We start from the raw sequence: 25,317 nt of genomic DNA on the forward strand, positions 1-25,317 counted from the left end.
GAGGGAAATGTTCCATTGCTTCACTGGTTGCTGTGGAATGTGCGAAAGGATTCCTTTGAGCACGTGGAAAGCGCATTTTCTTCCCTTGTTCTGGAACAGTGATGGCTAAACGTTTTGCCCTCGCATGCCCAAATCGTGCGTGTTCCCACACCCACAATGCAATGCACCCCGCTCCCCCGCGCATGCATGCACACACACACCACTCCCCGATGCATGCACGCGACCCTCCTGCGCCACCGTTTTTGGCCTAGCAGACCTCCCGGAGCCCTCCTGGGACCAAAAACGAGACATGGGGGGACACCGCACCCCCTGCGCTCCCATCATCCCCATGTGCGCATGCGCCGTGGGCCTGAGCTGGGCAATAGCTCCGGTGCCCACAAGAAAGGGCTCCGCGTGCCCACAGGTTTGCCATCCCAGTTCTAGAATGTCTGTCTGTCCCCTTTAATTCTCAGGTTAAGGTTCTGCCCCAGGCATGTGCTGGGAATTTGTTGCCCAAATAGTTTATCAGTTCCAAATTCTGGAATTTCACCTCTTCCCCGTGGACAAAAATTAAGAGGAAACAACACGCCCTTCCTTGCTCTCATATCTCATTAGAGGGTTGATCTAAATAAATAAATGTGCACTCTCCTTATGGATGGGGAAATCCCTGAAGCTGGAAGTCCCATCCAGCCCTGGCAATTTGAAGACTTGCGGACTTCAACAGAAACAGATGCTGGCTAGGGAATTCTGGGAATGGAGGTCCACAAGTCTTAAAAGTTGCCAAAGTTGGATACCTCTGTCCTAAAACTCTCTGTATGTTGATGGCGAACGATAAAAAATCTCCATTGTGAGGTCTCCAGGTGATCCAACTTTAGGGTGAGTTTATGTTGTCGGTTGCAAAGTCGTGTCTGACCCAGGCCTTCCTGACCTCTACCTCTGGAGTCCATTGAAGCTCAAGCCTACTGCTTCAGTGACTCCATCCAGCCACCTCATTCTCTGTTGTCCCTTTCTTCTTTTGCCCTCAACCGTTCCCAGCATCAGGCTCTTCTCCAGTGACTCCTTCCTTCTCATGAGGTGGCCAAAGTCTTTGAGTTTCATCTTCAGGATCTGGCCTTCTAAAGAGCAGTCAGGGTTGATCTCCTCTAGGACTGACCGATTTGATCGTCTTGCAGTCCATGGGACTCGTAGGAATCTTCTCCAGCACCAGAGTTCACCGTTCTTTGGCATTCAGCCTTTCTTATGGTCCAATCTTCACAGCCATACATTGCAACTGGGGAAACCATAGCCTTGACTAGACACAGTTTTGTTGGCAGGGAGATGTCTCTTCTTTTTAGTATGCTGTCTAGATTTGCCATAGCTTTCCTCCCTAGGAGCAAGCGTCTTTTAATTTGTTGGCTGCAGTCCCCAATGGGGAAGCCAGAGTCACTTAACTGTTACTAACTTAACAACTGGAGTGATTCACTTCACAGCTGCGGCAAGGAAGGTTGTAAATGAGGCAAAACTCATTTAACAAGTGACTCACTTAGCAACAGATATTTTGGGCTTCCTTGTGGTCGCAAGTCGAGGGCTACCTGCACTATTCTCCATCATCATCTTGGCAACAGGGAGTGTAAATTTGGGGACTGAAATTCGCCAGCTGTGTGGTAAGAAGCCACATTCTCCAAAAAGAGGATTGGTAGAACGAGGATTCAAAACTAGCTTTGACTACATTTCCTTTATGCTTCAAATTACGACAGAGATGATTGCTCTCCAATTACCTATTTAACCATTTTCCCCATGCGCCGTCTTCCAAACTAGAATTTGTTGGCAACCTTTGGAGTCCTCTGGGAGGTGATGCAATGCCTTTGGGGATCACATGTGTTCCTGGATCTTTCTTCTGCCACTTAGATCAAGGTTTAGCGCAGCACTGAGCGCCCCCAGTCACACCACTCTGAAGAATAAACAAAGAGTCACAGCAATTGGTGTGATGAGTCTAGCATTGGTATAGGGAGGAGCTGAAAGAGACATATTTTATTTTATTTTATTTATTTATTTATTAGACTTGTTAGCCGCTCCCTCTCCACGAAGGGACTCGGGGCAGCGTACAATAAATAAATCACATGTTACACGATTAGACATTACATTACACGGAGGAGGTATAAAATCACAACAATTGTTACAATACAACAACAACAATAATAATAAGGTTAAAAATTAAAATACCCCAATTTAAAATTTTAAAGTGTAGAAAGTTTAAAATTGCCAGGAGGATTAGAGATAGAACTATAGTTGAGCCAGGCCAGCTAGTTGGAAAAGGTGGGTCTTGAGTTTTGTACGGAAGGAGCGGAGGTCAGTAGTAATCCTAATGTCGGGGGGGAGGTCATTCCAGAGGGCTGGGCCCATCACAGAGAAGGCCCTGCTCCTGGGCGCCGCCCTCTGGCACTGCTTAGTGGATGGCACCCGGAGGAGACCCTCTCTGTGCGAGCGGATTGGTCGTAGGGATGTATGGGGCAGGATGCGATCCCGCAAGTAACTAGGTCTTCTTTATGTGCTCTCCCAAAGGCCCATTCCAACCAGCGGTGGGTTTCACATTTTCTTACCACTGGTTCCCCGCATGACCGCTCGCTTCGCCCATGCACCTGGCCTTCCGCACATGCGCTTTGCTTGCGTGCGTTACCTCCACACAAGTGCCTGGCCTCAAAAATGTGCCTAAATAGGATGGCATAGAGCCAGGGCAGTTAGGTAGGCCCACCCATGATTTCCGCTACTGGTTCGGGCGAACCGGTCTGAACCGGCTGAATACCATCTCTGATTCCAACCCTTTAACAAGCTCGGCCAAAAAATTGCTAAGGTAATTAGAAAGCTAATAATGAACTGGACCATCCTGTTTCCATGATAATTCTTGCTTGTTCTAGGACTGTGATGGCAAAGCTACGGCATGTGTGCCACAGGTGGCATGCAGAGCCCTCTCTACGGGCACATAAGCCGTTGCCCAGTTCAGCTCCACCACGCATTTGCTTGCGCCTCTTGCCAGCCAGCTGATTTTCAGATCTGCGCATACAGGAGATGTGCATGCGGAGGGGGAGGAGCTGAAGTTGTGACGAGACGACGTGCGATCTCAATGCTGTGAGATCACAGTCAATACTTTTGCCACTGGGTGGTCCAAATGGACCTAAACCGTCCCGCAGAGATGGTGAAGAGGAAGAATACGTCTTGCTGATCTCAGGGACATCGCAAAGTCCCTGATCGATCCAAGAGAAGTTCTTCAAGCCGGTGACAAAAAATCCAGCCATTTGGCTGATGAAATCGGGGTGGCTCCAAAACGGAAGGATATGGAAAGAGAAAGTGTTTCCAGCTGGTGAGGAATTTTAAAAGTGACTGCCTATAAAAAAACTTAAAATAAATTTAAATTGGAGAACAAAATAAATAAGCGGCAGAATTAAATTTGGAATGGTTTTTGACAGTGGGTTAATGCTCCTAGGCTTGTTTTAGGAGCCGATAGAACAAAATTGCTCAGAGAGCACCACGAAACCCATTACACGTAGTCCTCGACTTACCATCACAATTGAGCCTAATATTTCTGTTGCTAAGTGAAACGTTGAGTTAATTTTGCCCCATTTTATGACCCTGCTTGCCACCATTGTGAAGTGAATCACTGCAGTTATTAAGTTAGTAACACGTTGCTAAGTGAACCTGGCTTCCCTATTGACTTCGTTTGTACGAAGGACTCAGAAGGTGATCCCGTGACCCCAGGGCATTGCAACTGTCATAAATATGGGTCAGTTGCCAAACGTCAAATTTGATCACATCGCCCCTAGGGCTACTGCAATAGTTGTAAATGAAAAATGGTCATAAGTGACTTTTTCTAGTGTTGGTGTAACTTTCAACGGTCACTAAATGAACTGTTGTTAAATGGAGGACTACCTACACAAAATAAATGTTACCTGTGTGTCTTTTTCTCTGTATGCTAATATTGATAGATTAGAGTAAAGTAAATTTATAGATTACTATTAACATTTTTGGAAATGCTGAATTGGGACAAGGAAGAATCTTAGTGATCATTTGAGAATTACCGTATTTTTCAGAGTATAAGACGCACCCTTTTCCCTCAAAAAAGAGGCTGAAAATCTGGGTGTGTCTTATATACTGAATACAGCATTTTTTGCCTCCTGAAACCCCGCCCCTTCACCAAAATGGCCATGCATAGCTTTTAGGAGGCTTTCAGAGAGCTCCTGGGGGCTGGGGAGGGCAGAAATGAGTAAAAAACAGGCCATTTCCCCCCTCACCCCCCAACAGCACTCTATAAGCTTCCTAAAGGCTTTCCATGCTCTTTTTTTGACAAAAAACGGGCCCATTATTGGTCGTTTTTGGGGCTCCCTCACCCCCCCCCCCCAGGAGTACTCTACAAGCCGCCTAAGGGCTATTCATGCCCTTTTTTAAGAAAAAAAATGGGCCCGTTTTCACGAAAAACCGGCCGTTTTGGGGAGGTTTGCAGAGTGCAAAAACATTTTTTTTTTAAATTCCTCTTGAAAACTTTGCTGCGTATACTCCAATGCATCTTATACTCTGGAAAATACAGTAGCAGGTGGACTTGCTTATTTAAAAAAATGATATGTGTGAAAGTCGTGAATTTGAATTTATATTCAATTCTCTGCATTGAAAATAGCCTGCATGGGTTTGCGTCATGCAACAAGGATGACCTTAAAATGAGATTGGATAGTTGGCAATTTACTTCCTTATGGATCTTGGCAGTTAATATTACATAGTAAGTGAACCAGACTCTGCATGTAGCACAGGAGTTTGTGTAAAAATAGCAGTTTTAATTGGTTAAGCTGGGTCTTAGGACAAATCTACCATGTGAATCCAGCTAGTACATTTCTGTGGTTTAGGATGGTGGAGATCTTAGGGGAAGAATGAATTTACATGCAGGGAATTTGAATTTGGTACTCTGATCTTTCTGGGCTTCCATATTGAGGGCTCAGGTTTTTCCTGAGATTTTGAGACATGTAGGTAGGTGTGGCTGTGTTACAGGAAAGGGGAAATGGCCAACTTGACTGAAACTAGGCTATATAGCAGGGGTGGCGAACAAGTTCGACAAAAAGAGCCAAAATTTTAAACTCTGAGAGTCAGAGAGCCACACCACGCAGTGACCTGCCAAAACAGACAAACACTCACACAAAAGCATATAATTTTAACAATAATATATTAAACACATAATATAACATGCTCAGTCAGGTGTTTTTTGTTATAAATTTTTATAAACCCATTAGAGCTGCTGTATAACTTTTAAATCCATAAATAAGTGGAATCTCTGTCCACCTAACAACCTACAAGATTACTTGATGACCACAACCAGGAATGCCACACTTGCAGTCATTAAACAAAGCAGTCACATATCTCGCTTAATGACTGCTTTGCTCAGTGACGAGATTGTGATTGTAAATCAAGTACAACCTATACATGGGTAAAGCCTGGTCCTAATATTATCTTCCTTTAACCTAATATATGTATTATAATATATATATGAGTTTGGATTATCTTTGATATCTATTACAATTACAGGCTGTGAGAAAAACACTCGTAGAATTTTGGGAAATATACTAACCATGGAAATTCAATTAAATGTTTTCTCCTATTTAAAACTCTGCTGCTCCTGAACCCAGAGCTTCAATATGCAACCATTATTATTAATTTGAGCAATCATTAGAACCTCACCGGAATCCTGCAGCAACTGTGCTAGACTTTGAAGCATTATTTTTTTGGGCGCAGCAGAGGGCGCTGTTGAGATAAACCCGGAAGTACGGTCGACGCGACGACGCTTGCCTGCGCTCCACCAGCTCTGAGCTGGTGGAGCGCAGGCAAGCGTCGTCGCGTCGACCGTACTTCCGGGTTTAGCGCGCGATCCGAGCCACAGTATACTAAATAATGGTAAGAGGCAAAGAGCCTCATTTATTTTGGCCGCGAGCCGCATGTTCGCCACCCCTGCTATATAGTCCTTGGAGATAAGTCTATGTGGGTTTTACATTTTTTTTACTACCAGTTCACTGCGTGTGCGCCTGCTTGGTTCACAGGCGCCTGCACCCCTTCCACACATGTGCCCGGCGTTAAAAATGTGCCTAAATAGGATGGCATTGAGCTGAAGCGGGTGGGTGGGCCCAGCCACAATTTCCGCTACCAGTTTGGGCAAACCGGTCTGAACTGGTTGAATACTACATCTGATTCATATCCGCTTCCCTCACTGGTGGTGTCCAAACATGGCACCTTTATGACTTGTGGACTTCGATTCCCAGAATTCCTCAGCCAGCCATACTGGCTGAGGGATTCTGGGAGTTGAAGTCCACAAGTTTTAAAGCTGCCAGGTTTGGAGATTCCCCTGCTCTTGGCCATTCTTTCTTTGAGGTTTGCAGCAGTCTTGGGATGTCACAGCTCCCCCCCCCCCCACCTCCAACAGTCCACAGGTTGAGAATCCCTATAACTATCTTAACCAGGGGTATCAAATCCGATTTCATTGAGGGCCACAACAGGATTGTAGTAGACTTCGGGGGGTGGGGGGTGGCATGAGCAGTAGGCGTGGCCAGCTCAACATCACTTGTGTCAGAGCCGCCTGTGGTGGCATGAGCACTTTTCCAGCAAAAACAAGTTCCCGAGCTCCATTTTCAGCTGTGACGGCCTCCGGCAACCCTCTGCCAATGAAAACAGAGGCTCTCCCGAGCTCCATTTTTACTGGCAGAGGCACCGCAGGCCAGTCCTTTGCTGTTTCCAGAGCGGATCTAAGCATCCTTCAGCTTTGAGTTTGACACCCCTGGTCTTAACTATTCCAGATAATATTGCCAATAGATTTCACTGAGAATTGTTAGGGATTGAAGTGAGGGAGAAAAAGAGAAGTCCCCATAGGTTTGCCAAAGAATAAGCGGAGATAAATCCTTTCATAAATCAGAACCTTCTCTTTCTGGATTAGGCTGTTCTGTAGTTTTAACCGGAGACAAAACCTGTGCATTTAAAACACACACACACACACACACACACACACACACACACACACACACACACCTGTACAAATAACTGCGTCTGAATCAGCCTCTTAAACTATTAACGAATGTTGTTCTCTTTCCCCAGTGCGGTTCAGCCGAATATATGGCTCCAGAAGTGGTGGAAGCCTTCAGTGAAGAAGCGTCAATCTACGACAAGCGCTGCGATTTATGGAGCTTGGGAGTCATTCTGTACATCATGTTGAGCGGTTACCCCCCTTTTGTGGGCCACTGTGGGACCGACTGCGGCTGGGACCGTGGTGAAGCTTGCCCCGCTTGCCAGGTGATCATACTCAAGTGGGGCTTCCTGTTTGCCAGCATGGCAAAGTCTTAACAAGTTCCATTAGCTTCTCCCTCTTTTTGGAGAAGATGTCATAATTGTACGTGTTTTTTTAAACTGTTTTTAGATGTGCTGGGTTCTTTTCGTAACGTAACTTTCTCTTCCCGCAGAATATGCTGTTTGAAAGCATCCAGGAGGGGAAATACGAATTCCCAGACAAGGACTGGGCTCACATCTCTTTCGAAGCTAAAGACCTCATTTCAAAGCTTCTTGTAAGAGATGCCAAAAAGCGTCTGAGTGCAGCCGAAGTCCTCAAGCATCCTTGGGTACAAGGGGTGAGTCATACTTGATTGAAATAAGCTAAAATTTCAACAGTGTTTCTCAACTTTGGCAACTTTGAGGTATGTGGACTTCAATTCCCAGAATTCCCCAGCCAAGCATGAGTTGAAATCCACATATCTTAGAAATTGCCAAAGTGGAGGAACAATTCCTTCCATATTTGGAAGTCCCAGACATATATTCTTCTTCTTTTTTTTTGTAAAGTGAGGTTTCTGTCCATGTCCAGAGTGTACCTCCAGTAGTGAACCAGCACCTCCAGTACTTATTTAGAAATAGCTAGCTACAAAAGGAATATACATTTGAATAGGGTTGGCATATCTCCATTGTACTTATTTAAATGTAACTTTAATTTTGTCATGGAAAAATGCAACAAAGAGCAACAAAGATGATTAGGGGACTGGAGACTAAAACATATGAAGAACGGTTGCAGGAACTGGGTATGTTTAGCTTAAGAGAAAGAAGGACTAGGGGAGACACGATAGCAGTGTTCCAATATCTCAGGGGTTGCCACAAAGAAGAGGGAGTCAAGCTATTCTCCAAGGCACCTGAGGGTAGAACAAGAAGCAATGGGTGGAAACTAATCAAGGAGAGAAGCAACTTAGAACTGAGGAGAAATTTCCTGACAGTTAGAACAATTAATCAGTGGAACAGAAGTTGCCTCCAGAAGTTGTGAATGCCCCAACACTGGAAGTCTTTAAGAAGATGTTGGATAACTATTTGTCTGAAACAGTATAGGGTTTCCTGCCTAGGGGGTTGGACTAGAAGACCTCCAAGGTCCCTTCCAACTCTACTATTGTATTGTATTGTATTGTATTGTATTGTAATGCAGAGAAGGTGTAACTTAAAAGGGTACCGGGGTCTGCAAGGAGTTGTAAACAGTGATTATTATGGTGCCAATTTCTATTTTTATTTTTGCTTCTAGTGTGCTCCTGATAACACTCTCCCCACTCCAATCATCCTACAAAGGTGAGTGAAGCATTACAGAAATAGTTTTAGTAAATAAGAACGTTGAGGTATACCTCAAATCTCTCTTACCCTCTGTAGAGCATTGTAGCCAGGTATGAGGTTTCCTGTCACTTGGGAATCTGTTTTTATTCAGAAATTAAATACATGGAAAGCAACAGCTTTCTAATCTCGACTGCATTATCAGCCTTTCGGTCATAAACCAGTATAACGTGTGTATAATTACCACTATTTCCATGGTAATTTTAAGGTGTGTAGAACTTCAGCTTAATAATAGGTAGTAGGGAATACCAATGGAAAATGGAAAGGCACGCCAGAAAATGTAAGCAATTCTGCTGTTGCCTCAGCCTTCCTTCAGTGAGTTCATGTATTTAGAAAATTGATATGCTTCCCCCTCTTTAAGCAAATAACTGGGTGACTAACAATACAAAACCACGCTAAAGTAAAATTCAGAATACATTTAACAGCAAACGAAATAAATGCAAGAGCTGAGCAAAATGGGTCACAGTTGCAAACACACATATGTTTGGCTCTGCCAACAACCCAGCCCTAACACCAGAGAGAAAAGTCCTTCTGCAAGTTGACATGATCAGTGCTTTTTTTCTTTAAATATACTTTTATTATTTTTACATTTAAAACAATGCAATACTGCGGAGTCGGAGTGACCATACATTCACATTATATACAGCTAGCTTCAGCCATTGACAATTAAACTACTTAATACATTGTCTATCCTTCTGTCCGATCACAATATATACATTTGTTCCAGTCTTGTCATCTTATCTTATACCAATCATAAAATCTATTCCATACTTCAAAATATTCTGATTCCCCTTTTTTTTTAGGTTCAAGAGTGAGCCTATCTGCTTCTGCACAGGCCAACACTTTTCCGATTATATCTAGCTCTGATGGTGTATTTTCTTTTTTCCTATACTGTGCATAGGTTATGTGTGCTGCAGTTAGTATATGTATAATTAGATAAAGTGTATCTTTCTTAAACCCCTCCGGTATTATGCCTAGGAGAAAAGTTTCTGGTTTAAACATAATTTGTTCTCCCACCATTTGTTCTAGCCATGATTGAATCACTTTCCAATATTTTTTTGCCTCATTGCACATCCACCACATATGATAGAAAGTGCCTGGTGTTTTTTTACACTTCCAACAGTTTGGGGCGACATGATCAGTGCTTTGCAGACCCCGGACCAGGCAAGATCAGAGTTCACCATCTGAAGCATGTACAGTTCAGCATCGAGTAATGTAGCCCAAATGGTGATTCCAGTGAAATCCATCCCACAGACCTTCCAGGGGCAAACCTACAAAACCATTGTATAGCCTTTATTGTAATTGTACATCATGTATACAAAGAAATTGGTTTTAGCCTCGCTGGTGCAATCCATGACGAAAAAATACAAACAACATAAATAGCATAAAGGATAGTCTCTAGGCAAGTAATTAGGGGAAAAAAGAAAGAAAAAGAAAAACTAGTCATATGTTTCTGCGTGTGCCTGGAGTGATTGTAGTTGTGTTTTAAGAGTCTGAGAGCCCAAGGATAGAAACTATTTTTAAACCTATTTGTTCGGCTGGCTATGCTTTGATGCCTTCTGCCGGATGGTAGAAGTGCGAAGAGATACTGACCAGGGTGTGAATCATCTCTGATTATGTTCCTTATTCTGCTAAAGCAGCGAGACTTGGCGATGTCATCCAGTGGTGATAGAGGGCAACCAATAGTTTCTTGTGCCAAATTGATCACTCTCTGTAGTGCCTTCCTGTCCGCAGCTGTTAAACCAGCATGCCATAATGTAATACAATATGTGAGGACACTTTCTATGGTGGACCGATAGAAAGAGGTCATCAGCCGTTGTTCCACCTGATTTTTTCGCAGGACTCTAAGGAAATGAAGTCTCCGTTGGGCCTTTGCCAATCACCAGGGACGTGTTGTTTTTTTAGATTACAGACAGTCCTTGACTTACTACCACAATTGAGCCTAACATTTTGTGAGACAGTAGTTAAGTGAATTTTTCCCCATTTCACAACCTTTTTAGCCACCGTTGTTAAGTGAATTGCTGCAGTTATTAGCAGGAACTGGGTATGTTTAGCTTAAGAGAAAGAAGGACTAGGGGAGACATGATAGCAGTGTTCCAATATCTCAGGGGTTGCCACAAAGAAGAGGGAGTCAAACTATTTTCCAAGGCACCTGAGGGTAGAACAAGAAGCAATGGGTGGAAATTAATCAAGGAGAGAAGCAACTTAGAACTGAGGAGAAACTTCCTGACAGTTTGAACAATTAATCAGTGGAACAGCTTGCCTCCAGAAGTTGTGAATGCTCCAACACTGGAAGTCTTTAAGAAGATATTGGATAGCCATTTGCCTGAAATGGTATAGGGTTTCCTGCCTAGGCAGGGGGTTGGACTAGAAGACCTCCAAGGTCCCTTCCAACTCTGCTATTGTATTGTATTGTATTGTATTAAGTTAAGCCACACGGTTGTTAAGTGAATCTGGGTTCCCCATTGAGTTTGCTTGTCAGAAGGTTGCAAAAGGTGTTCCCAGGACACTGCAGCCGTCATAAATATGAGTCAGTTGCCCAGTGTCTGTTAGTGAGTTTGCCTTATTAATTAGCCCTTGGGCCATATCAAAGTGCAGAGTTCCAGACACCAATTATTACTAAAATCCAATAAAAATAGTTTAGAATGGAATAGAATAAAATACAATTTAAAATGAAATTGCAATAAAATATGATTTAAAATGAAATTGGAATGAAATACAATAATTTAATATATAGATAAATAAACTCTGATAAAATTACATTTCGGTATCACCCCTACAATCTATCCCAATCAGTCCCACATATGCCGATCTCAACCGAACCATTTGGCTCAGCTCCTGTGCTCTGTTAAATGTTATTTCAGCCTGAATTTTGATCATGTGACCAGGGGGATGCTGCAACAGCTGTAAATTTGAAAAAAAAAATGGTCATAAATCGCTTTTTTTGCAGTGCCATCGTAACTTCAAATGGTTGCTAAATGAACTGTTGTTACCGTATTTTTCGGACTATAAGACGCACCTTTTTTACCCCCCAAAAGAGGGTGAAAATCTTATACATTGAATGCAGCATTTTTGTCCTCCCGACACCCCGCCTCCTTCGCAAAAACGGACTGCAGAAGGTTTGGGAGGCCTGCAAAGTATCCCTGGGGGCCGTGGAGGGCAAAAACAAAAAAACGAGGCTTACAAAGGGTTTGGGGGTCCTGCAGAGTGCAACACTTTTTTAAAAAAAAAAAATTACCTCTTCAAAATCTTGGTGCGTCTTATACTCTGAAAAATACGGTAAATCAAGGACTGCCTGTAATGCCAGGCCCCAAATTCTTCCTCTGCATCCACCCTTTTTTAATCCATTGAGTTGTGGGATATGCTCGATTGTGGTCCGGCCGGTCGTAATTTGCTTTCTTGTGGTTGCCCCCTTGGTAGGAACAGCAGTGCCAAAGAGTTGACCACGTTTGCCGCCGAAGCCATTGCGGTCAACCGTCAGTTAATGCAGCACGAGGAGGAAGCTGCGGAGGAGACTCACCCCATTATCGTCAAAGCTACCTCATGCTCTATGCACCTCTCTCCTCCCTCCGAATCCAAGCTGGCCAAACGGAGACAGAAGACAAGCATGGCTAAAGCAAACCCCACCCAGCATCTCGTGTCTCCCTTGGTCTTGGTTGGGGATCACATGTGACTGCCTTTCCTTCTATACGTCCATTCTCCCCCTCACTCCCCCAACCCCTTTGTGTGTCTTCGGACAAAAAGGTCTGCTTGAATAGCTTAACAAAAAGACCAAGATCAAGTTGGCTGGTTCCCAAGGATTCTTTTCTCTCTTTGATCTTGTTCTTGACGCACACGCTGTTTTCTTTCTTGTACCTTTTTCTTTCTCTCTCTCTCTCCTTCCCTCTCTCTCTCCCTCTCTCCCTCTCTCTTTGAAAAAAAGCTATTTAAATTCTATTTCTCCCTTCCCTTGATTCCCTTCTTCCCAGTGCATTTTGATGCACACGTAATTTTTGCTTAAAAAGTTTTTTTTTTAAAAAAAGTCCCTTCCTCCCCACTGAAGGGGCTTCTGTTTTTTTTCTTTCTTTTCCCCCCTTCTCTCAGCTTCTTGTACTGTGAAAGGAGGGGAGGGAGAAAGCCTTCCCCTTGACTGTCCGACCCCCAAGCCTGAACTTTTAAACGTAGCATTTTTATGTTTGGAGAGTGTTTGCTTTTTTTTTTTTTTACATTTATTTTAATTTTGTTCTTGCTATCGGTTTCTTTTTTTAAAACAAACAAACAAACAAACATAACTACTTGGATTCTGTATGGTTTGAGGGATGGGGTGGGATGGGGGTTTATCTTGTCTTTCCCCCCCCCCCAAAGCACTGGAGTGACTTAAGGGGGAGGGGGAGGAAACAATTACAGTCCATGGATTGTATGAATGTTCATTTATGGGGAAAATGTAGGGAAAATTGCAGAGTCTTCCCTAAAACTGTGTAGATTCTATAAGCTGAAAGTAGTTGTATCTGGGATATAAACAGAAGGGGGAGTTGGGAAGAGGAAACACATACCTATAGGGAGAAATTCCTTCTCCCTACCGTTCTCCCCCTGGCACCATTCACAGCACTTATTTTGTATTTTGTTCTTCTTTTTTTTCTCAAGGGGCCAAGCTGTGGATAACACAAGAACCCTGTTTTGTTTCAATCCAGATATGTCCTATTAACATGGGAGGGGTCCAATATTTTTTTTTGTAAGAGCAGAAGGGATGCATGTTTTAGGATCTACCATAGTGGAATCTAATCCCTTATGGGTTTTTTCCCCCATTTGATACAGAGAGATAAATAAAAGAAAGGTGGAAAAAGTTATAGTAGAAAGGAAAGATTTTTACTACCTTTCATGAGTAAGCCATTGTTTCTCAACCTTGGCAAGGTTAAAGACGTGTGTAACTTCAACTCCCAGAATTCCCCAGCCAATATGGCTGGCTGGGCAATTCTGGGAGTTGAAGTCCACATATCTTCAAACTGCCAAGGCTGGGAACGATTGAAGTATAAGCTATTGGGGGGATGGGGGGGGGGGAGAGTGAGGCTTAATCTGAGGAGAAGGTAGTCAACATTAAACCATCCTCTGCAGAGCTGTAAAAATCTTTGCAAAAATAGTCATAGAGGTGCGTATAATTGCTTCAGAGTTTGCAAATCTAGGATGCCCTTGTAGATTAAATTCTTATCGTGGCAGAATAGTTTATGGCAATCCTTTACAACTTTTGCTGACCTTTTTTTTTTTGATATTTTTTTTAAAAAACCCAAGGTGATGTGTTGTTTGATCTCCCCATCCCAAAGGCAAGACTATGGCTTGAGGGAATTATTTCAAAATATTTCTGAGTCTTTGGAACCTTTTAAGCTTCGGTTCGACTTATTCTGAACCAATATAGATAGAATTCCTCAGGGATGGTTGCTTCCTACGGGGACGAATTAATGTGGGGAAACTCTATTCCTCCCCCTTCCCCCAATCTCTACAGATCTACAGTTCCTATAATTGTGGGTTTTGTGGTGAGCAAACAACAACCGATCTTGTTTAAAGCTAAACCTGCTGCAAGCTTGTGAATCTGAGGGAGCAGGGGCCGAACTATGAATCAAACTCAGGATGATGCATTCAGATGTGCTAAAATGGTCAAATGCCTGCTTTTTTGGAAGGAAGGAAGAGAAACACTTGGATGTGTGTGTGGTCTCATAGAGAGAAGGAATTAGAAGATTGAGTGGTATTTTTTTTTAATAGGTTCAACGCGTGAAATTGAAACAGTGAGCAAGTAGCGTATTAGGGTGAAATTCTGGGAGGTTGTTATTATCCAAGAGGGATGTGAAGAGGGACAAAAATAGTATTTGGTTAGTGGTCCTCTTTGGAATCCACCTCCTTCTCATCACTGGCCAGAATGTAAGCCTCAAAATAAGGATTGCCAATAGGTTGTGTTGTTGCCGTTTGGCCCTCATCGTTTTCTCCATTCCTCCATTGTATCCCAGTGTTTAGCATCTAAGCATTCTGGGAAGTGCCTGCATTGTGAGGCCACAAGGCTCAGGAGCATTCTGGGAAATTAAATGGCAGATCCAAACTATTGGAAGAGGAGGTTGCTTGGCGGCTGCCTCTTGATGCTTAGTCTAGAGGAGGGGGCCAACCCGAGAGCATTTCGGTAGGGTCTCCTTCAACCTGGATACTAATCTTTGATATGAGAACTGTCCTCAATGTTTGGTCAGCCCATGGTTGGGTGTCAATATCCTGTTCACCATGGATCAGTCATGGCGGATGAGAGGACATTCTTTTATATTAACAGGCCAAGAGCTGAAGGGGGAGAAAGACAAACAATCTGCCTCTTAAAACCACGGCAACTTTAAGGCCCTATGGACCAACTCCCAGAATTCCCCGGATAGCCTCTCTGGCAAGGGGATTCAGGGAATTGGAGTCCACAAATCTTAAAAGTTGCCCAGAGTTGGACGCCCCTGACTTAAAGTCTGGAATATAATGAAACATGAAGGTGCTTTCCAAGAAATTTAAGACGATTGGCTGTTTGTGTCCATTGGGGGAGACTCAATCCCCCCCTCCCCCCGCTTGCTGAGACAAACGTACTCCCAAGTCCTGCTCTCAAAATTTCTCGAAAAGACTACGCGCACATCCAGGCTGTGAAAACATTTGTACATGAATCAGTATTGCATCAGGATGTGGATTGGAAAATATTCTTGAATGTGTGTGTGTGTGTGGTGCCTTGATAACGGGTGGCAGTTGTGACTAGGCTGTGGGTGGGCAGGTACTTTTTGCCATGCTCTAATCTTAGTACCGTAGTATTTCTGCCTACCTTCCTTTATGCATAAGCTACAGGGCAAGCAGCCCTAGGCATTTTGACTTGGGAGCTACTCCTACTGAATTCTTTCGGGTTTGCTTATCCAAGTATGTGTAGGACTGGTGGATGGCTGAAGGGGCTGCCTTTCTAAGTGTAAAGGTATGGGTGGGGAAGCTTACTGCATCTGTTTAGACTTCCTTCAGAGCAGGGGTCTCCAATCTTGGCAACTTTAAGCCTGGAGGACTTCAACTCCCAGAATTCCCCAGCCAGCAAAGCTTAAAAGTTGCCAAGGTTGGAGACCCCTGCTTCAGAGGACCCAAAGGGAGGATCAACCAGTTAGTTTCACTTTTAGAAGTGAACACTGTGGTTGAAATCTAGCTAGGAAAGTGGTTTTGAAACTTAGTGTGGTTTGCTGTGCATGGCAAGGGAGAGTTTTAGCTTAAGGTCAGTTTGGCCTCTTCGATCTCCTTTCTAAGCCTTAGGATTATTATTATTTTTTAAAAAACAGTGATAATAAGGTGGATCCTCCCCAGGACTTGGGTAGAATTGGTTGAACAGCCATGTAGTATCAACTCAAATCTTGAGTTGATTGTAGCAAAACATCTGCTGGTGACTTTAGCTCCTGTCCAGATGTGCATATGTGGGCGTATGCGATCTTAAGAACGATGCTTGTCTCTGAATAAAGACTTTTTAAGTAACAATACTATGCAAAGAAGTTTGAATCGTCTTGCTGAGAGAGTATTTCTTTTTTCAGTTGCAGGATAGTTGATTTTTTTTGGGGGGGGGGATAAGTGTGGAGGCTTGTAAGATAACTCGTCACCTCCTTTTTTTCTACTTTTTGATATTTTTCTCTGCTTTCTTGACAGAGGGTAAAACAGATGGGATTTCCCTTTTTAGTAATTATGGTTTGCTCGTTGTGACTTACGTGGTCTTTTCCAACAGATGCGCTTTCATTAAGGAATGGGGTAGGACAGAGGTGTCCAAACTTGGGAACTTTAAGACTTGTGGACTTCAACTCCCAGAATTCCCCAGCCAGCCATGCTGGCTGGGGAATTCTGGGAGTTGAAGTCCACAAGTCTTAAAGTTCCCATGTTTGGACACCCCTGGGGTAGGAAGATGGTACTGTCTGAAATACACTGGTTAGCTGAGCAGGCTACGTAATTGGGCAAAATATTTTCAAATCAAATAGCATCTTTATCATACGATTCAGAACGAAATAGGTATGGATTTTGTCACCCATGATAAATCTTAAATCTTGTGGCGAGAAATTACTTGAATGAATAGTGTGGGGCCCTTTTTGCTCAAGAAAACTATAGCCCAGTGATGGTTAACTCTTTCGGCACCAAATGCCGAAACTGGAGCACATGCCCCAGAACCCGGAAGAGTGTGCCATAAGTTCACCATCACGGCTATAGCCTATAGCTTCTAAATTGCCTGATATTTAATCCTTTCAGGGTTTAGAAGCAAAGGAAGCAGCTTCCCACTAGTGTGGCTGTTCTCATTCAGAAGGTTTCAAGTGGTGTGATGGGATATAATTTGCTTCGTTCTTGCTTTTTTGTTGCTGTTTATGTTGTGTCTATCCTTCAAAAGAAAGATAGCTTTAAGAACAGTTAGGAATATATTTGCACACAGATTTTGCTTTCCCTCGAGAGCATCCATTTCCCAGAAGTGACATGGTACCTGTATTCAGTTGAGCATTTTAGTTTGATCACCAACAACTCTCAACCTTTGATCCTAAGGCCAGTTCATCTGAAAAACAATTATCCCCCAACCATTTGGGGTACTACTTTGGGAAAAGGAATGCTTGCCTTCTACTTCCCTCTGTTTCATTCTTAAAGGGCCAAAGGGGGGGGGGGGGGCTGTGATGCTTGTGGTATGCTGATAGGTTGGGAGCGTTGGACAGTGTGACTTTCAAACCAGCATTCTTAGTTGAAACGTGTAACCTTTTTTTAAACAAGTCTACTTCTCAGGATTATTATGTCAACACATGGAAGGATTGCTCACATTCCTTTTTTTCTCTCACTCTTCATTCGTGCCTGATATTTAAGGAACAAAAACATCCTAGGTAATTTACGAAGCGTTCGGAATTGTGTGACGGGCTTGTCGCGCAGTTACAAAACAAAACCATGTAGATCACCGAATAATAATAGCTTTTGTATCCTCCCTCCTGTGTGGTGGGTCATCTTAACATACATAGAGCCCTTCTCTGCAGGGTCGCACATTTTTTTAGTACGTGCAAGAGCAGTGGGTCAGAATTGTGACCCCCGGGAAAGTGTGCTTTTTAATTGGTGAGGTTTTTAAAGCAAATAAATTGTCTTTGATGGGTGGGTGGGTGGGTGAAGTAAAGCAATCTCATATAAAAACACTGCTAAGATCATACCTTACTCTGGGATGGTGTATCTGATCTGAATAATCTTGAGTGAAAGGAGTCGAGTGTATCCGAAAGTGAAATCTGTCCTAACTTACCTTTTGTGAAAGGATGATATTTCTGTGCCCACTGAAATGGGTGGCGTGATTTGTTAGCACTGGGGTGGGGTTTTTTTTTTAAGGCTTCTGTCAAAATATCATAACTTGCCTTAACTTGTTTCCTTTGCAATGTGGAATTTCCATCTTGGTTTGGGGTTGATTTTTTTGTAAGATGAAGGTGCATCGACTTCAGGTTTTGAATGAAATAATGTTAAGTGCATCCAGATCCCATCCTGGAGGGAAATAACTCTAAACCATGGGTGGCTTTTCTGCACTTGATGAAGTAGCCCCTGCTGAAATTTCATCAATGGGCGATTGGATTGGGAAAGACTTAGGAATTCAACATTTGAGGTGCACCCTTTCCCAAATCTCTAGTGGGAAAGGAGCAGCTAAGCTAGAAATGGTTGTTTTCCATGTTGGGCTTTCTCTGATGACTTCAAATATGGAGATGGTGGAAGAAAATGGAACCCACTTTAATACAGAGGGACTGAACTAGCACCATAGAAAACAAGGTGACTTCAACCTCAAGTAATCTGTCTTTTTCCAGGGGGTTTGAAAACAGAATTATCATTTGTAGTATTTTACGCCCTTTGGCAATATCTCTCTCTCTTTGATTCCGTTTCTTGTTCCTAATTTCAACCATGGGCAGAGATGAAACTTTTTCCTCCGTGAGCAGTTTTTAAGGCTTGCGTTGTCTATTTCCACACCTCACCCAGAGGGATTTGACTTATGCCGGTTTTTGGATTCTGAAACCTGCAATTTCCCGCTTACCTGGAAGCTACAAGATTGGAAAAAGCAGTCTAGACTTCTTTTCCCCCCTCTTGATTTTCCTTCCTCTCCTTCCCTGTATTCCTTTTTTGTGTGTGTGAGACCAAAATTGTTGGTGCTTAGATTTCTTGCTTCTTGATTCAGTTGGAATGAGAGGGATGGGAGAGATGAGAGCGCTTGGAGGTATTTCGACTACTCGAGCTCCTTTGGATTAAACCCCAGGAATTCTGTGAAATGGGCCTATAGCTTCTCTCCACTGGAGAGTCTTAAAACATTGTCCTGTTCTGCACAGTTCCCTAGATTTGGAAGCCCAAAGAGTTAAACTGTGTTAAAAGTCACTAGTTCTTATGAAGAAATAAACTTGTGTCTCTGGAGAAACATAGGAATGCCTCCAACATGCTCCCTTGACATCTCAACCATCGTATTTTATCTCAAGATTGCTTTCCATATATTTACAATTTGCGTTGTGTTAACTTTCCAATTAGTTGTGCGCAGATTATACTGTTCTTGCCAAAATTACTTTCAAACTTTTGTATCCCACACACCCCCTCAGTATTTTTCTTTGTAAAAACGTTTATTGGAAAGCGTCTTGTACCTCTACGAGTTTTAATTAGCTGCATATATGAGGACAGGAGAACGTCTTGATGCATCTTTGACTTAATGCCCTCCTCTCCTCAATTTAAGTCTATTTAGAACTGGTTATTTAGCATTTTACTGTGAAGTTGGTTTTTTCTTTTCTTTTTTTTTCTCTTTTATGAGAAAAATCAGTTCAGGAAAAATATTTTCCTCTGATTACCATAAAAGACTGCCAAAGGTTTTGTTTTCTGACATAAAGTCACCTTAATGCACCACTGGGGACTATAGATGCAAGAGTCCTTCAGCAAGGGACTGGTTTGAAAATGACAAATAAAAAAAAAAACTTTTAAAATCTTAAAAAAAAAAAAAACAAAGCACTTTATTATGTACCAGGTGAACTGATTCAGCTTGATGGAACTTTTTCCTTTGTAACACCTTGTTGATGCCAGAATTTTTTGTATTCTGTTTTGTAAGAATTTAATAAATGCATTGAAACATGTGAATGTCTTTTCTTTTTTTTTGGACTGATGCGTATTTAATAATTTAAATATTGGCAGGTTTTGCACAGTGGCATGAACTGAAATGGGAGTAGCTGCTTGACTTTGTATAGGCATGGAAACTGCTGGCCTGGGGAGCATTTAGAGCAGAAACTAACAACAGTAGACTACAAAATTGGGCGAAAAACATTGTAGAAGGCAGTTACCTCCATTTGTTGCCAAGAAAACTAAACAGATGTGTCTGCATAGCCATCACGAATGAAGGGACATGCTTTATTATGCACTAGCCGATAACCCAGCATTACACGGGTATTTATTTATAGGGGGAGAATGTCCAGACCAAACCTAATTTCTAATGTTGGATTTTCCCCCTTACCAGAGGGAGCCGTTACTCCACTGCGCTGTATAGTAGAAGCCATTTTATAGCAGTACAATAGAAGCCATTTTAAAGCACAACAGGCTGTATCTTAAGAGAACACATACCCCGAGGGGTTTTAGGGGTATCTTACCCCCCACAGTATTTGTTTCCAGACGGTAAGTCATCTGTGTACCAAGTTTGGTTGAAATTGCTTGAAGCATTCCAGAGTTATGCTGGAACATACACACACACACAGAGCCGTTTTTAGATAGATAGATAGAAGATAGATAGATAGATAGATAGATAGATAGATAGATAGATAGATAGATAGATAGAGATTAGATAGATAGATAGATGATAGATAGATAGATAGATAGATAGATAGATAGATAGATAGATAGATAGATAGATAGATAGATAGCAAATCATGGTTCATTTAATCATGGGTTACTACTGTGATTCATAATGTCATGACTTTTATGCAAGTTCTATGTAAAAATTGTAAGGAGGAGGATCAGTTTTGTTTGTCCTTTATTTAGAACACACTGGGTCTGATGTTAGCAGTTCAAAGAAGTCACCACTATCTTCTCAAGGATTCCTTGCATGCCTGTCAACTAAGGCTGCTCTGCATTTAGGGAAGGATTAATTAACTCATGATTTAAGGTGAGGGCCAAGATGAACTCAACATGGGCATACCAAGACCAAAATATCCAGGGAGCTGAAAACTTGGACAACCACTTAATCAGAAATGATACCATGAGAGAGCTTGGAATGCTTTTACTGGTCCCAAAGGTAATGATGGTGAGGATAACGGAGCAACAACATACATGGGCTGCCCTTGAAGATTGTGCATCATTTAAATCTGGTCCAGGAACTGCACTGGATGCAGTTCAAGGTTCTATCTTAACCACCTTTCAAATCCTGCTTTCTTTGGACCTAAATATCTTCCCTGCTTCAAAACAAATCTCATCTAATAAGTTATGGGAGTGAAAACATTTTGAGGGTTTCACATGCATCCATTCCACAATTGGTAACTCCCCTTCTGTGGAACAGAATCCCGGTTGGGTTTTTGCAGTCCTTGACTGAGGGCTTCGGTGAATGTTAACTTGAGCACTTATTGTTCCTTGTTTAATCATTGTCTTCTGATTTGATTAAATCCAGCCTGTAATTGAGTGGCGGCATGGCAGCTGAATCAAAATTAATTGAGCTACACCTGCTACCAAGTTTTCAAACTTTTTCAGGTAGTGGAACCGGTCAGTTAAAACATTGGAACACCCAATTGTGAAGTGAAGCTCTTGTAAAAAAGCAGATGTGCCTGAGTGAACTTTTTTTAAAATATACCACAGAAGTCTTAACATTTCATGGGACAGTAGAAAGATCCTAGTGTTAAAGTATGTTCATTGCTTACCTACGGTATATACACCTTTATTCTCCAGTAAGTAGATTAGAGGGATGGTGGATGGATGGTCAGGCATACAGACACACAAACAAACGTTCATTATATAATTATGATTAAACACTATACAGTTAAACTATACCTTTTGCTTCCCTGCCCTAAATTCAGTACAATATTTCAATTTTCGCTGTGGAATTGGTCACTATACTGGAAAACCTAAGTGGGCACATGAGATCTTTAAAGCAATGAGTTTGAAACATTTTGGTTATTGGCCAAATCGAAGTAAAAAGGCAGAGGGTTCTTTTTTCATTTTGGCTATACAGACTTGTCCTTTTTACAAATATTTTGGGCTGCAAGCAAATTCATCTATACCTCCCAATATAAAGCAGCTGTTGGTGACAGGCTGAGTCACAGGAAAGGAAACGTATCAGGTGTTGTGATGAGTCCACATCTCTCAAAACAGTAGCAAACTAACCACTACAGCATGGAACTTTCCTGAGTCATGTAGTTTGCCAAAAGTATCTGCTGAAAATAATCCATACAGTCATTTAAATTCCTTGAAGAAAATTCTAAGGGCTGTGTCATAAATTTGAGACTGAAAGAACTGCTGAGAGGAGTCAACTTCCAAGGTTGATTCACAGCGTTACGGACCTGGCTTAGTGCAACGTGCAGTCCAGATTGGTAAATTGTCAAATCCAACTTTGATGGAAATAATCCAGGGGTGTCCAAACTTGAGAACTTTAAGACGTGTGGACTTCAATTCCCAGAATTCCCCATGCTGGCTGGGGAATTCTGGGAGTTGAAGTCCACACGTCTTAAAGTTCTCAAGTTTGGACACCCCTGAAGTAATCAAAACGAAAAGGCCTCAGCTCTGTTACATCACAATTCACAACATTTAGCTGCCTTCAGTGTGGCACACCCAGAACAATGATAAAGAGTTGCAAAATGTCTGCTTATTTCCAGAAGAAACTAGGCCCGTGATGGCGAACCTATGGCACATGTGCCACAGGTGGCAAGCAGAGCCCACTCTGCGGGCATGTCAGCCGTCTCCCCAGCCCAGTTCCGCCGCTCATGCGCATGTGCCTCCCGCCAGCCAGCTAGTCTTTGGTTCTCTGCTGCGCAAGTGCGCGCAGGGGGTGCATGTGCACACATGCACAGGGGTGGGGCGCATGCGGGGGGCGCGTTGCATTTTGGGGCCTTCTGACCCACCCACCCCCATGCCCTATTTTGGGCCTGGAAAGCCTCCTGCACCAAACTGGAAGCCAAAAATGGGTGAGAGGGTGGGGTGCATGCGTGGGGGAGCACAGGGGGTGGTCATGCGGGCATGCACTGGGGGTTGCACGGGGATCACATGCGCATTGCATTATGCATGTGGGCACGCAGGCGCGAGTGCCTGTACTTTCGACAAAAAGGTTAGCCAGCACTGACCTAGGCCTCTGGTATTTGCATTTGACGTAGATACCAATGAGGCAAGTAACTATTCTAAAGTATCTTTCTTTTGCATTATGGGAAAACTTTTTCACTGTGGCTTTTTAGGCTAATGGTGTTCAACTTAGAACTTTTTTTTTTAATGTAATTTAGCCTCCCCCTCTCTTCCCTTCTCCCCCAAATCCAGATGACCCCATTCTGTTGGCTTTCGAAAGGCGGTTTTAAAAAAAGCAGGTTTTCCCCTAGTCTGGAAGTTAAATCATGGCAATTAAGACTTCTTTTTGGTTTTAAAATACAATACAATAGTAGAGTTGGAAGGGACCTTGGAGGTCTTCTAGTCCAACCCCCTGCCTAGGCAGGAAACCCTATACCGTTCCAGACAAATGGCTATCCAACATCTTCTTAAAGACTTCCAGTGTTGGGGCATTCACAACTTCTGGAGGCAAGCTGTTCCACTGATTAATTGTTCTAACTGACAGGAAGTTTCTCCTCAGTTCTAAGTTGCTTCTCTCCTTGATTAGTTTCCACCCATTGCTTCTTGTTCTGTCCACAGGTGCCTTGGAGAATAGTTTGACTCCCTCTTCTTTGTGGCAACCCCTGAGATATTGGAACACTGCTATCATGTCTCCCCTAGTCCTTCTTTCTCTTAAGCTAGACATACCTAGTTCCTGCAACCGTTCTTCATATGTTTTAGTCTCCAGTCCCCTAATCATCTTTGTTGCTCTTCTCTGCACTCTTTCTAGAGTCTCCACATCTTTTTTACATCGTGGCGACCAGAACTGAATGCAGTATTCCAAGTGTGGCCTTACCAAGGCATTATAAAGTGGTATTAACACTTCACATGATCTTGATTCTATCCCTCTGTTGATGCAGCCTAGAACTGTGTTGGCTTTTTTGGCAGCTGCTGCACACTGCTGGCTCATATTTAAATGGTTGTCCACTAGAACTCCAAGATCCCTCTCACAGTTACTACTATTGAGCACGGTACCACCTATACTGTACCTGTGCATTCCGTTTTTGTTGCCTAAATGTAGAACCTTACTCTTTTCACCATTGAATTTCATTTTATTAGATAGTGCCCAATGTTCAAGTTTGTCAAGATCCTTCTGTATCTTAAGCCTATCTTCTGGAGTGTTGGCTATTCCTGCCAGCTTGGTGTCATCTGCAAATTTGATGAGTTCCCCATTTATTCCCTCATCCAAATCATTGATGAAGATTAGTTTCCACCCATTGCTTCTTGTTCTACCCTCAGTTGCCTTGGAGAATAGTTTGACTCCCTCTTCTTTGTGGCAACCCCTGAGATATTGGAACAATGCTATCATGTCTCCCCTAGTCATTCTTTCTCTTAAGCTAAACATACCCAGTTCCTGCAACCGTTCTTCATATGTTTTAGTCTCCAGTGCCCTAATCATCTTTGTTGCTCTTCTCTGCACTCTTTCTAGAATCTCCACATCTTTTTTACATCGTGGGGACCAGAACTGAATGCAGTATTCCAAGCAGAAGAAGATCAAGGTATGTAAAAAGAGAAGTCACCTTCTGGTTGGTGATTCAATCGTAAGAGATGTTAATTTAGGAGAGGATACGGAGGTTTTAAAAGAGGTCAGGTGTCTGCCAGGTGCTACTGCCAGCAGAGACAAGAGGCGTATTCTTAAGATAGTCAATAATGCAAGTAAGGACTGTGACGTTGATGCTATTATACATCTTGGCACTAATGATCTATCCCAGAAAGATGTACTTTCTGTGCAGAATGATTTCCAGAACTTGAGGTATGAACTTAATAGTATAGGTTGTAGGCTTATCTTTTCAGAGGTTTTACCTGTATATAAGGAACAAAAAGGGAAGGGCCAGCGTGTAGCAGAGTTTAATGTTTGGCTAAAGGAGTGGTGTAAAAGGGAAGGCTTTGGTTTTATTAGTCATGAAGCCTGTAGCTGGTCCAATGAAAAACTGTACAAAAGAGATGGGTTGCACCCATCCAAGAAAGGAACTGAGTTACTTGGCATTAAATTCACAGATTTTCTTGATAAACATTTAAACTGAAGAGCGGGGACAGAGAATTAATAGATACAGAACATCTCTGTCCCCAGCAAACTAAAATTCATAGGGTTATAAATGCATGTAACATAGATGTGTGTGTGGGTAAGATTATCACTCCTGCTGTCAAGCAAAACCAAGCATGTAATAGTGATTGTCATACCATGTGCATGAATCACACAAGTGGCAAGAAAATAGGGGCAGTCAGGCATAACACAGGTTATGTAGACAGTAAACACAAGGTCAATCAAAATGGACTCAAATGTCTATATACCAATGCACAGAGTATGAGGAATAAACAGGGAGAATTAGAAATTCAAGTAAAAGAGGTCAGATATGATATTATTGCCATTACAGAAACTTGGTGGGATGAAACTGACAAATGGAACATACAGCTAGA

The 25,317-nt window shown here is 42.6% G+C and overlaps 1 protein-coding gene across 1 annotated transcript in view; it reads left to right on the top strand.

The window, feature by feature from the left end:
- The window catches only part of MKNK2 (MAPK interacting serine/threonine kinase 2), a 50,181-nt gene extending 37,279 nt beyond the window's left edge, over positions 1-12,902 (top strand). The window contains exons 11-14 of the mRNA XM_081959493.1: positions 7,075-7,269; positions 7,437-7,601; positions 8,528-8,571; positions 12,031-12,902. Of these exons, the coding sequence (XP_081815619.1) occupies positions 7,075-7,269; positions 7,437-7,601; positions 8,528-8,571; positions 12,031-12,283 (657 nt within the window). The 3' untranslated portion in view covers positions 12,284-12,902. The remainder of the gene's footprint in view (positions 1-7,074; positions 7,270-7,436; positions 7,602-8,527; positions 8,572-12,030) is intronic.
- Positions 12,903-25,317: the final 12,415 nt, after the last annotated feature.

Source organism: Natrix helvetica (assembly GCF_964273705.1).
Source record: "Natrix helvetica genome assembly, chromosome: 1".
In the NCBI taxonomy this organism is placed as follows: Eukaryota; Metazoa; Chordata; class Lepidosauria; order Squamata; family Natricidae; genus Natrix; species Natrix helvetica.